The sequence below is a fragment of the Myxine glutinosa genome, chromosome 7 (assembly GCF_964187855.1).
Source record: "Myxine glutinosa chromosome 7, kmMyxGlut1.1, whole genome shotgun sequence".
NCBI lineage: Eukaryota > Metazoa > Chordata > Myxini > Myxiniformes > Myxinidae > Myxine > Myxine glutinosa.
The window spans coordinates 84,005,932-84,019,735 of record NC_136267.1 but is presented as its reverse complement, the minus strand read 5'-3'; the positions used below and the strand labels follow the sequence as shown (position 1 = coordinate 84,019,735).

Here is a 13,804-nt window from a genome sequence, read left to right as displayed (position 1 = left end):
TCGCTCGGGCACTGTGAATTGCGCCAATGGAGCCTGGGTATTGCGATGCACCTTCGAGCATTGGCACTCGACGCAGGTGTTGGCCCAGTCACGCACGTCCTTCCTGAGCCCGTGCCAAACGAACTTCGCTGCCACCAACTTTTGCGACGCCTTCCTGCCCGGGTGAGAAAGGCCGTGGACGGCATCGAACACCAGCCGTCTCCAGCTGGTGGGTACGACGGGGTGAGGTTGTCCCAAAGATACGTCGCACAGTAGCGTGGTGCCCGTGTCCTTGAACGGCACATCAGACAGTCGAAGCCCCATGACTGCCGCCCTGCAGGCCTGGACATCCTGGTCGGACATCTGATCGGCCGCCATGCAGGCGTAGTCGATGCCAAGGTGAACCGCGCCAGCTATGGACCGGGGAAGACAATCGGCGACCGTATTATCCTTCCCAGCCTCCACTTTAGACGGCAGTGGGACGGCCCCCTCCCTCGTAATGTGGTGGCCGAGAAAGTCAATTGAGGCCACCCCGGACAAGCACTTGGCCGGGTTAATGATCAGGCCGTACTGACTGAGGCGTTCAAAGAGCGCTCGGAAGTGAAGCATGTGCTCCATCCTGGAAGCGCTGGCGATGAGGATATCGTCCAGGTAGACGAAGAGAAATGGCAAATCCCGCAACATGCTGTCCATCAGGCGCTGGAAAGCCTGGGCCTCGTTCTTGAGCTCAAAAGGCATACGGAGGAATTTGAAAAGCCCGAACGGTGTAATCACCGCGGTTTTAGGAATGTCCTGCGGCCGGACGGGGACCTTGTGGTAACCACGAACGAGGTCCACTTTAGAAAAAGAAACTTTACCGGCCAAGCATGCAGAAAAATCCTGGATGTGCAGGATTGGGTAGTGGTGGGGGGTAGTGGCGTCGTTAAGGTGGCGATAATCCCCGCACGGGCGTCAACCGCCACCCGGCTTCGACACAATGTGGAGAGGCGAGGCCCAAGGGCTGTCGGACCGTTGCACGATGCCAAGATGCTCCAACGTGTCGAACTCCGCCTTTGCGATATCGAGTTTCACCAGGTCGAAGCGTCGAGCCCGGGCGTAGACAGGCGGGCCGGTGGTCGGAATGTGATGCTCCACCCCGTGCTTGACGGCAACGGCTGAAAATGTGGGCTGTGTAAGGGCCGGGAACTCGGTGAGGAGGCCGGCGAAATCATCAGTGGTCGAGAGCATGCACGCAAGCCTCGTCGAAACGGACCTGCTCAGTGAGCATGGAAGAGAACTGAATGTCTCCGCATTAATGAGCCGCCGATTTTTAACATCCACCAATAGGCCGTTGGCGCAGAGGAAATCAGCGCCCAGCAAGGGGGTGGACACCTTCGCCGTGACAAAATCCCATGTAAAGCACAGTGCCATGGTCCGTTTGCCAAAAGTCTGAATAGCACTGCCATTGGCGGCTTCCAGAGCGGGGCCGTGACTCCCGGCCTCCCGGTCCAATGCCAACGCAGGTAGAACGCTCACCTGGGCCCCTCTGTTGCAGAGGAAACGACGTCCGGAGTCGGTGTCTGAAAAGAACAACAAATGGCAGTTAATGAGCGCCGGCCATCCCGTTTCCTGACTCGCTGAAGCTGCAGGGTGGCAGGCATGCCTTGACCTTGGGCCCAAACCTTGTGTGGTAAAAGCACAAGCCTGGGGCCTTCCGCCGCTGGGCCGTAATGGCGGCCACGACGGTGTCCGCCAGCGGCATAGGCTTGACGGGGCTGGGGTCCCATGCAGTCCCATGGGGTCCCATGCATATTGTTTCCTGGCTCTCCTGAGGGTGGACACACACTTGTTTCGGGCTTTGTGAAAGGAAATGAGATTTCCTTCCGTTGGATTTGCTTTCCAGGAGACGAAGGCAAGTTGTTTCTGGGCAACAGCCTCACCACAAGATTCCGTGTACCATGGACGGGAGGAAGGGTATGACAACTGAAGACGAGATTGGATAAATCTGTGCATGAGAGAGAGCAATTTACTTTGGAAGAATTCCCAGGATGAGTTGATGTCAGAGGCGATAGAGATGGGAGACCAGTCCAGATGATTGATGGCTGCTTGAAGACCGTGCCAGTTGGCCTGAGTGAAATGCCAGAATCGTCGACGCTGAGGAGGCTCTCGGAGAATGGTCAGAGAGATGTCCACTTTAACAAGCACATGATCAGATGAGCCGATTGGAGCAGAAGAAGAGCAGCAGACATTTTCAGGGAAGTTAGTCATAACCAAGTCCAGAAGAGAAGATGCTCCGTTGACTGAGATCCGGGTCGGGAAATTGACAGATTGTGTCAGTCCCAGTGAGTCGCAGAAGTCCTTTGCTGAGGAGCCATGGCTGGTGAGAGAGGTACCCACACCCAGCCAACTGGCATGGCGACAAGTGAAATCACCACATATGAGGAAGAGAGAGTTGGGATGGGTAGATAGAATTTGGTCCATATTATCAGACAGCGAGATGTAAATGGAGTCATCACTGTTTGGTGGATGGTACAACACATGTGAACAAAAGGTGGGAGCGAAGGGGAAGCCGTAGCCAGAGGTACTCTTGGGGGTGAGGTGGAGAGAGGGCAGTGCAGGGCGAGTGAGGAAGAGAGTTTTTTATATAAAGATAGCAACCCCACCTCCAGGACGAGGCTCAGGTCTATCATACCGGAGGAGGGAGTAACCTGGGAGAGATACCAAGGAATCAGAGACATCATGAAGGAGGAAAGTTTCTGTTGAGCAGATCACGTCTGGTTTGTCAGAAGCAACCTATATGGAGAGATCAGTCAAGTTTGAGCGAAGGCCCCGGAAGTTTGAGGTCCATACCGTTAATGAAGAGGAAGGGGGAGCATCGGATACAGAACAGGGGGGGGAGCGGTAGGGTAAGATGTGGAAGAGGGGGAAGTGGTAGGGAGAGCTGTTGAAGGTGTGTCAGAGATTTCAGAATAGCTTGGAGAAAGGGAAGAATGGGGTGGACAAAAGGTTTGATGGTGATTGGGTGAGCCACAGTGAGGTGTTATTTGAGGAGGGGGAAGAGCGAGGCAGAAGGTTGGGGGAGATGAAAGTGAAAGTTGGAAGGGGGAAGAAGCAGGGAGGACGCTTTGAGGAGGAGGGGTGAGAGGGGAGTCTAGGAGGGGAGGAGCGAGGGAGGGTCTCGGAGGAGAGGGGTGTGGGGGGAGTTTAGGAGGGAAGGGGCAAGGGGGGAGATTTGAAATGGATGGGTGATGGGGAAGATTTGGAGGGGAGGGGCAAGGGGGAAGATTTGAAAGAGATGGGTGATGGGGAAGATTTGGAGGGGAGGGGCAAGGGGGTAGATTTGGAGGGGAGGGGTGATGGGGAAGTTTTGGAGGGGAGGGGTGATGGGGAAGTTTTGGAGGGAAGGGGTGATGGGGAAGATTTGGAGGGGAGGGGCAAGGGGGAAGATTTGAAAGAGATGAGTGATGGGGTAGATTTGGAGGGGAGGGGCAAGGGGGTAGATTTGGAGGGGAGGGGTGATGGGGAAGTTTTGGAGGGGAGGGGTGATGGGGAAGTTTTGGAGGGAAGGGGTGATGGGGAAGATTTGGAGGGGAGGGGTGAGATTGGATTTTAGAAAGTGTACAATTAATGGGAAACGAACATTTATTGCAAAATGAGTTTCTTGTGACCTTCGAGTCAAAAATACGTTTGAGGACGCTGAAGGAGGGGTGGAGTGCAGGAGAGTTTCGGGAATGTAGAAAAGAGGAACTGTAAGAGATGGAATTTTTCTTTGGAATGAATAGATTTGGTGCTCAAGTCGAAAGCATCCTTTTATAGAAGAAGAAAAAAAAGGTGTTATAAATAATATACGACAGAATACAGTTCTTCAGGGGAAAATTTAAACATATTAAAATTGAGCAGTGAAAACTATCTGGGGAAATGGAAAATGGAAATGGGGGTGAAACACGTGATCGAAGAACGAACGAACAAATAAGAAGAACGAATAAACGAATAAGAACAGAGAAGGAAATAATTTTTTTTTATTTATTTGAGTTGAGATTTTAAACAAGGAAGTATGGGGTGAAAGACTGGGACAAAAACAGAGAACGAAAGTAATTGCAGCGCAATCGACGGACCGCTGAGAGAAAAACAAAGCCTCAAGGTCGGACACGGTAGCCTACTGGGCCTCAAAATACGCGACACAAATTAACCGACGATTTTGTATACATGTATGAAAAATTAACACCGAGAATCTTACTAAAGACACACTATAGGTACACACACCGAAAGATAGATAGTTTCGACAAAAACACAATTGTGAAAAATTACTTAACTTCGAAAGCGTGAGCGCATGGACAGCTTCGAAAAGACGTGACCTTGCCGACAAAGATCTCGCGAGATAGTTTGGCACATGTGTTAGTTTGGCGAATGTGTTAGTTTGGCGCATGTGTTAGTTTTTCGCATGTGTTGGTTTGGCGAATGTGTTGATTTGGCGCATGTGTTAGTTTTTCGCATGTGTTCGTTTGGCGAATGTGTTGATTTGGCGCATGTGTTAGTTTTTCGCATGTGTTCGTTTGGCGAATGTGTTGGTTTGGCGCATGTGTTCGTTTTTCGCATGTGTTCGTTCACTTAGTTTGGCGCATGTGTTGGTTTGGCGCATGTGTTGATTTGGCGCATGTGTTAGTTTTTCGCAAGTGTTCGTTTGGCGAATGTTTTGGTTTGGCGCATGCGTTCGTTTTTCGCATGTGTTCGTTAACTTAGTTTGGCGCATGTGTTGATTTGGTGCATGTGTTAGTTTGGCGAATGTGTTAGTTTTTCGCAAGTGTTCGTTTGGCGAATCTGTTGGTTTGGCACATGTGTTCGTTTGGCACATGTGTTGGTTTGGCTTTAAAAACCACTGAAAACACATCCTGTTGAGGGTCTGCAATCTGATTGCTCTTTCTTGTTGTCATTTGTCGAGCACTCGCTGAGTGGATTAAGCACTCAAGCAAGCACTCCATTTGAAAGCGAAAGGAACGGCTGGCTTGACAAGCGCTCGCAAGCGCTACTTGGTAATCGATGGTAATAATAATGGGTAAAATAGTGGCAAGAGGCTTTGGCTTCGCCGGCTCATTGCGGCTTTGCAGTCGGGTACTAGTAAATGGTAATAATAATACCATGCCTTGGTTTTTTGTATATATTTTTTTCGCCGGAACTCGCTCGTGGAAACACCGGAACTCCGTCGGGGAACCCGGAACTTTCTCGCTGCGTGAAGAATCATGTGTTCGGTGCTCCAACGCGCCAAAGAGAACGAACGGACATCGCACGATTGCACCGTTTCCTTCCGATAACCAGGGAGCCTTCCCTCGCCTCCGTTATGGCGAGGCGCTTACGGCTTCGGTTTGTGTCGGATGCAGACGCGAAGCAGCTTATGGTGACTCGCCCAATTAGTGAGTCCACGTTGTGAAATGTGTGAATCAGAATAGTCGTGGATTGGATGGTGGAGCACGATTCGCTGCTTCGGTGCACTCTGTGTCGGCTGTTCTCGTGGTTCGGTCCACTTGAGGGAGGCTACAGTGGATATTGTGCGGTGTTTTGTGGCCATGTTGTGTTGTTTACTTGTGAACAGTTACCGTGCATTATTGTGCGGTATTATTGCAATTTGTAAAAACCTTAGGTCGTGGTTCATATGTTCAAATTAAGCTGTGACACAGGACGATAAAAAGGTCATTTAAACATTTTTTTTTAAAGGTTGTGTCGTTCTCTCCAAAACAAAAGGCAGAAATGAACATTTTATGTCAGTTGTCACCTAACGGCTAACCAACTCGTGCACCAAGTTTCGTCCGAATTTTTGAATCGACAACTTTTTGAGATATCATGCTATATATCATTTTTGGACCCATCTCTCAATGGTGAAGAATCACTTGAAAAACACTCTACTTGGATCCAGATCTGGATCTTCACAAAAAGTGAATCAATTATTCCTTGTCACATATACCCAAGTTTCCTATGGTACCCATGCTGTACCAGAACAAGAAATTGCACAGTGGCACATGTTACAACTACCACCACTACACACTAACACGCCTTTGTAGGTGTCTCTACATAATAGGATGTTGTATGAACATTGAACTTGAACTTGAAGGAGCTGCGCTCCAACGCGAGTCGAAAGAATTGACGCGACCAAAGACGGAATTCGTCCGAGTTGCTTTATTGAAACAAAACAACTCAGGTATTCTGACAAGCCCGTTTATCGGGCAGCAATATATATACACATTTATGCCAGGGCGTTTGCCCGGGAAAACCGAGACCGGGCATGCCCGGGTGTCAAGGGCGAGTCCTGGAAAGGCGAATCTGGACATGCCCGGGCGTCCTGGACGCGGCCTGGCAAGTCGACGCTGGGCGTGCCCGAGCGCTCTGGGCGAGCCCTGGAAAGGCGAGAGCGGGCATGCCCGGACGCTCTGGGCGAGCCCTGGAAAGGCGAGTCTGGACATGCCCGGGCGGCCTGGCAAGTCGAGGCTGGGCGTGCCCGGGCGCTCTGGGCGAGCCCTGGAAAGGCGAGAGCGGGCATGCCCGGGAAAGACGGAACCGGGCGTGCCCGGGAGGTTCGGGCGTGCCCGGGAACAGCGAGTCCGGGCATGCCCAGGAGAGGCGCGTCTGGGCCCGTCCGGACGAGCCCGGCATGGCGATCGCACCCTGGCCGCGTCCTGGCAGGTGCAAGACGATTGTGTACATTCAGCGGGAACCGCTACACACGCCCCTCCATAATCGACCTGCACCGGCAGGGTCAATTTAAGGGGGGTCCGGATGACCCGGCCGAAGCGACCCCTGGAGGGTCGTGGGGGGGGGGGGGGGGGGGGTCCGATCTGGTGGTGGGTGGTCGAGCGGGGGGAACTGTGGACGGGGGGCGGCCTCGCTGCGGAGGAAGGGCCAACCGTGGTGGTCGGTCGACGTCCACGTGCGCCGGTTTGAGGCGGTCCACAGAGATCCGGTCCGACTGGCCGCCGACGTCGACGACGAAGGACTTGTCGCCCCGTCGCAGGACCCGGAAGGGCCTGTCGTACGGCGGTCGGAGTGGCCCCCGGTGCGCGTCATGACGCACAAAGACGTACTCCGCTGTGCGAAGCGCCGGGGGGACGTAGGACTGGGGGCCACCATGGCGGGACGTTGGCACGGGGGCAAATCGTCGGGCGGCCTCCTGGAGGTCCGAGCGCTGGTGTGCGGTGGACCAGGGACTGGTAGCGTCCGGCACGAACTCACTCGGGACGCGGAGCGGCTGGCCGTAAACGAGCTCGGCGGCGGACGCCCGGAGGTCCTCCTTGGGGGCCGTGCGGAGGCCCAAAAGGACCCACGGCAGCCGGTCGGTCCAACCGTCGTCCTGAAGGCCGGCCATGAGTGCGGCCTTCATGGAGCGGTGAAACCGCTCGCACAACCCATTGGCCTGGGGGTGGTAGGCCGTGGTGCGGTGCAGCGTGACCCCCAATGAGCGGACGACCGCGCCCCAAAGTTCGGACGTGAACTGTGGGCCGCTGTCGGACGAGATGTCTGCCGGTGCGCCGAAGCGCGCGACCCAGGTGGCGATGAACGCCTGCGCCACGTCGGCGGTGGTGGTGGAGGTGAGGGGCACGGCCTCCGGCCACCTGGTGGTCCTGTCCACCATGGTGAGCAGGTGGGTGAACCCCCGCGATGGGGGCAGAGGGCCCACCAGGTCCACGTGGACATGGTCGAAACGCCTTGCAGGCACAGTGAAAGGTGCTAGCGGGGCCTGGGTGTGGCGGTGGACCTTGGCCCGCTGGCAGGCCGTGCAGGCGTTGGCCCAGTCGCGGACGTTCCGTCGAAGGCCGTGCCAGACGAAACGCGCCGACACCAGCTTCTGAGAAGCTTTCCGGCCCGGGTGAGAAAGGCCGTGGATGGAGGCGAAGATGCGGCGCTGCCAGGAAACGGGCACGATGGGGCGAGGCTGGCCCTGGGAGACGTCGCAGAGCAGGACGGTGCCCGCGAAGGGGATGTCGGCCAGGCGGAGGCCCGTGTCCGCCGCACGGAGGGCCTGCACCGAGGTGTCGGTGGTCTGGTCGGCCGCCATGAGCGCGAAGTCCACGCCGAGGTGGACCGCGTTCGCGCTGGCCCGAGAAAGACAGTCGGCCACGGCGTTGTCTTTGCCGGCGACGTGCCGGATGTCAGTGGTGAATTCCGACACGGCGGAGAGGTGGCGCTGCTGGCGGGCCGACCACGGCTCCGTGACTTTGGCCATTGCGTAGACCAACGGCTTGTGGTCGACGAAAGCCGTGAACGGGCGGCCCTCCAGGAGGTGTCGGAAATGGCGAATGGCCAGGAATAGACCGAGCAGCTCGCGGTCGAACGTGCTGTATTTTAACTCGTTCGGCCGGAGTTGCCAGCTGAAAAAAGCGAGTGGCTGCCAAACCCCATCCACCCATTGTTCATGGACGGCGCCCACCGTGTAGTTGGAGGCATCCGTAGTGAGGGCGATGGGCGCGTTGAGCACCGGGTGAGCCAGCAGCGTTGCGTCGGCGAGGGCCCGTTTTGCGCTCGCGAAGGCCGCGTCCATGGCAGCGGACCAAACGATGTCATGCTTGGCCGGCTTGCCCCAGAGGGCCTCGTAAAGGGGCCGCATGAGCTGAGCAGCGCGGGGCACGAATCAGTGATAAAAATTCACCATGCCGAGGAACTCTTGTAGGGCCTTGATGGAACGGGGACGCGGGAACGTGGTGATGGCCTCGACCTTGGTCGGCAGCCGCACGGCCCCGGTCTTTGTGATGCGGTGGCCCAAAAAGTCAACGTTCGTCGTGCCGAAGTGGCATTTGGCCGGGTTGACAATTAAGCCGTGCTCGCTGAGGCGACCGAACAGTGTTCGGAGGTGGAGGAGGTGCTCGGCGCGGGACGTGCTGGCGACGAGGATGTCGTCCAGATAGACGAAAAGAAATGGCAGGTCGCACAGCACGCCGTCCATTAAGCGCTGGAACGCCTGGGCCGCGTTCTTGAGGCCAAACGGCATCCTCAAAAATTCGAACAGGCCGAACGGCGTGATGACGGCCGTCTTCGGGACGTCGGCCGCCCGGACAGGTACCTGGTGGTATCCCCGTATCAGGTCAATTTTGGAAAATATGACCCGTCCCGCCAAACGGGCGGAAAAGTTCTGGATGTGCGGGATCGGTTACCTGTCGGGGGTGGTAGCGTCGTTGAGGCGGCGGTAGTCGCCACACGGGCGCCATCCGCCCCCCGGCTTTGGCACGATGTGCAGTGGTGAGGCCCACGCGCTATTGGAGCGCCGCATGATGCCGAGGTGCTCCAACGCGTCGAACTCGGCCTTTGCCACGGCGAGCTTGGCCGGGTCGAGGCGGCGGGCCCTGGCGTAGACCGGCGGGCCAGTAGTGGGTATGTGGTGCTCGATCCCATGCCGCACTGCGACGGCCGAAAACGTCGGCCGCGTGAGGGCCGGGAATTCCGCGAGCAGGCGAGCGAACTCGTTCGCCGTCGGGAGGGCGCACGCCAGTTCGGTCGGCGCGGAGCTGCTCATCGTGCACGCCAGGGAGCTGAAGGTCTCGGCGTTGACAAGGCGACGTCGTTTGACGTCGACCAGCAGCCCGTGCGCGCAGAGGAAGTTGGCGCCCAGCAAAGCCATGGGGACGCAGGCGGTCACAAAGGTCCACTGAAAGCGCTGGCTGCCGAAGCAGAGGGTGACGTCGCGCGGGCCGAAAGTGCGTATGGCTGAGCCATTAGCAGCGACCAAAGAGGGGCCGCAAACAGCGTCCCGCCTGTCCTGCTCGGAGGCGGGTATGACGCTCAGTTGGGCGCCGGTGTCACAAAGGAAACGCCGCCCGGACGCTTTGTCCCGCATAAAAAGCAAGTTGCCCGAGTGGCCGGCGCTCATGGCTGGGAATGAACGCCGGCCCGGCCGTTTCCCGACTTGCCGAAAGTGCACGGGGGTCGGCACGTCCGAGCCTTGTGTCCGAACCTGGCGTGGTAATAACGCCACGCCTGGTCAGGTGGAGGCCCCGGCCATCGTGTCGGAAGCGGTTGCCGCGGCGTGGCGGCCGCCAGTTGCACCGGCAGTTCGGCCTCCAACCGCGCAGGGCGCTCGGGCGTCGTGGGCGTCGCCTCGGACGGCGGCAGGCTCCAGGTAGCCGCGCCGATGTGTTGGCCCGCCGAGGAGATCTTATCGGCTTCCCTGGCGAGGGCGCGGGGATCGGTGATCGACGTGCCAGCCAGGGCGAGGCGTACCGGGTGAGGCAGCTGGCGAAGGAACAGCTCGCGGAACAGAAAATCCGGAGAGTGCTCACCGAGCAACGAGAGCATATAGTCCATGCGCTCGGACGGGCGCGTGTCGCCGAGCTGGGGCAGGTCGAGCAGGCGCCGTGCGCGTGCCGCCGGTGAGAGGGCGAAAGCATCGAGGAGGAGCGTCTTCAGCGCGTCATACTTGTCAGCAGCCGGCGGGTGCTCGAGGAGGCTCAGGGCGCGGGCCGCGGTGGCGGAACCGAGCGCTGCCACGACATGGTGGAAGCGGGTGTCGTCCGCGGTGATGCCTCGCAGGGCGAACTGGGAGTCCGCCTGGGCGAACCAAACAGCCGCGTGAGCCTCCCAGAAGGTAGGCAGTTTAAGAGTCACTGCCGTGTCCATGTCGGTTGATCACCAGTGAAGGAGCTGCGCTCCAACGCGAGTCGAAAGAATTGACGCGACCAAAGACGGAATTCGTCCGAGTTGCTTTATTGAAACAAAACAACTCAGGTATTCTGACAAGCCCGTTTATCGGGCAGCAATATATATACACATTTATGCCGGGGCGTTTGCCCGGGAAAACCGAGACCGGGCATGCCCGGGTGTCAAGGGCGAGTCCTGGAAAGGCGAGTCTGGACATGCCCGGGCGTCCTGGATGTGGCCTGGCAAGTCGAGGCTGGGCGTGCCTGAGCGCTCTGGGCGAGCCCTGGAAAGGCGAGAGCGGGCATGTCCGGACGCTCTGGGCGAGCCCTGGAAAGGCGAGTCTGGACATGCCCGGGCGTCCTGGACGCGGCCTGGCAAGTCGAGGCTGGGCGTGCCCGGGCGCTCTGGGCGAGCCCTGGAAAGGCGAGAGCGGGCATGCCCGGGAAAGACGAGACCGGGCGTGCCCGGGAGGTTCGGGCGTGCCCGGGAACAGCGAGTCCGGGCATGCCCAGGAGAGGCGCGTCTGGGCCCGTCCGGACGAGCCCGGCATGGCGATCGCACCCTGGCCGCGTCCTGGCAGGTGCAAGGCGATTGTGTACATTCAGCGGGAACCGCTACAACATGCTCTTTGCTGTGCTTACCTGGTTGATGTCCACAGTGCGTGCTGGAAGATCACTTTCTCCCCAAGCAGTACCATTGGTACATTGTCTGAGTCCTTCAAACTCCTTGTTTGCTCTGTGTACCGGTGAATGTCCTTATAAGACTTGGGTGTTGTTAATGGTGAACATGCAAAATAAGCCATTGCCCATGTGCATGCGCTGATCGCACATGGTACTGGAATGTACCTGATCATCCGTGTCCAGGATTCCCAACATGCATGTTTTGCTGTCCGTCACCACTTGCTTCCTGTACAAGCCCTCCATTGGTGTGGCATTGTATTCATTCATGTGAAGTGTTTCTCGATGAGCTTTATAGTCATTGGAATCTTGCTGTCACAATGGGCACGCACTCACCACCATCAGCTTTTACTACTTCATGACCGGTGAGGCTGTAACTCCCTTTTGGTTGGTGAGGCTGCAAACGTGTGGGCCGGGGCCACACGGTGACGAGGATAATCTTAGAGAGTAAGACCTCAGCGTACAAGGGTTTCTTGATCCGTAGTGATGAAAACGAATGGTTGGTTCATGAAATGCCCCAACAATTGCTTTTATTAGCTGAATGTTTACGTGTAAATGTCAAAAAGTATCTACAATATTATACAGTATGTATTAGTGGGGCAGCTTAGCCCAAATATTCAAAAGAATTGTGCATTTTGTGAAACAAGCACCAAATTTGGCACAAATGTACATTAATATGTTGCGAACATTTTCAGATATTGGGCCACTTGAAATTCCGTAATTTTTTTTTTCAAATTTTTTCAAATTTCGTAATTTCAAATTTTCGGGTGACACCGTCACAATTTCGGTCTTCGAGGCCGGCCGATAGGCAAAGTGTGACCGGAAGGGACGAGGTTCTCCTGACCACGTGGCCCTCGATCTGGGAAGCGAGAGGCGTTCCATTAGTGGACGCGCCCCTCACGCCCGACTTTTGGGCGGCCCCGGCAAGCCGTTTGTTTTGACGTTCCGTGACAGGCCCCGCACCCCCACCTCCGGGCCGACCGGAAGCTTGTGCTGAGTACATCATACCTGAACAACTCAGTGAGGCAGAACACAGCAGTGCACACCAGGGTGACCCCTTCAGTGCATAAACCAATTAACCTGTCCACTGCAGGGCATATAGAAATGAAGTTATTTTCTGCATATAATAATAATATAAGTTCAGTTCTATATAACAATTTCTGTTATCACCACTACCACTACAACTACCACTACTACAAGCTTTGTCTGGAATTTTGTGGACTAACAGACAAACAGACATACAGACAAGCTGGGATCAAAACATTACCTCCTTCCACCATTGAGTGTAGAGGTAAACATCATGGAAATTATATCATGCCCTAGATTTAATTCATGCTTACCCGTGTATTTGCTTCACTGGTTCACAAGGTCTTTTGCATACATGTAATTCAGACTCTCGTCTTCATTGCTGACCACACAATGTTCGCAACATATTAATGTACATTTGTGCCAAATTTGGTGCTTGTATCACAAAATGCACAATTCTTTTGAATATTTGGGCTAAGCCGCCCCACTATATCGGCCGGCCTCGAAGACCGAAATTGTGACGGTGTCACCCGAAAAATTTGAAATTACGAAATTTGAAAAAATTTGAAAAAAAAAATTACGGAATTTCAAGTGGCCCAATATCTGAAAATGTTCGCAACATATTAATGTACATTTGTGCCAAATTTGGTGCTTGTATCACAAAATGCACAACAGGTTTGCTATGCTGCTACACTATATATTATAGTAATAATAATTAAAGGATTTAGGTATTTTATTAACAATATTGCATGTGTTCATTTGTGTATAAAGGACAATCGTTGGAGTCTGACCATGACGGCGCTTCACACTCGGAGCCCGAGGGAGATGAGGACAAGAAAAAAGGAATTTGTGAAGTGAAGGGCAAGAAGTTTGCAGGGAATGAGATTCCCAATCAGGTCCGTCCTTCCTGCTCCAGGTTGACTCAGGTGTGTGGTTTTTTTTTTTTTTTGGTTTTTTTTAATAGCACAAAATTTAAGTTAACCGAAAAGCGAGGTGACCGAGGGTAAAACGCCAAAGAATCTACAGTGGGGCCAAAGCTTGACAAAGCAAGAGAAAATGGAGGAGAAGAGGGAGGAAACTCAGCAATCTGCAAGTAAAGGGATTGGGTTGGGTTGGGTCAGTGGGGGTAGAGAAGGTCGTGAGTACAGATGGGGGATAACCTGAGATGGTGCTGCATCGCCTGCTTGAAGACCTGGAATGAAGAGTGGCATTGAAGAATCTCCAGAAGACAGTTCCACAAATAGGAGAAAGTAGTTGAGCTATATGGGTTGAGCGAATGAGTTGAGCTATATGGAAATTTGAATTTGGGGAGTTTAACTAACTGTAGAACAAGTGCATCCTGGGTAGAAAAGATCATGGTTTTGGATGGGTGATGTTGCTCGCCACCATTCGATGGTGGTTAACAACTGTCTTGAAGATCTGAATTGAATGTGCAAGGTTTTGTCTCGTTTTAGCTCCTTTAACATTTAACCATGAATTGTTTGGCAATCCCTCACAGGATAAGCGCAATGCACTGGAAGCTAAAACTA

At 54.9% G+C, this 13,804-nt stretch overlaps 1 protein-coding gene across 1 annotated transcript in view; it reads left to right on the top strand.

Annotated features, from left to right (window-relative positions):
• The first annotated feature begins 5,152 nt into the window (after positions 1 to 5,152).
• ORC2 (origin recognition complex subunit 2) overlaps positions 5,153 to 13,804 on the top strand; it is a 44,572-nt gene continuing 35,920 nt past the window's right edge. The window contains exons 1-2 of the mRNA XM_068122615.2: positions 5,153 to 5,366; positions 13,047 to 13,201. Coding sequence (XP_067978716.1) covers positions 5,294 to 5,366; positions 13,047 to 13,201 — 228 coding nt within the window. The 5' untranslated portion in view covers positions 5,153 to 5,293. The remainder of the gene's footprint in view (positions 5,367 to 13,046; positions 13,202 to 13,804) is intronic.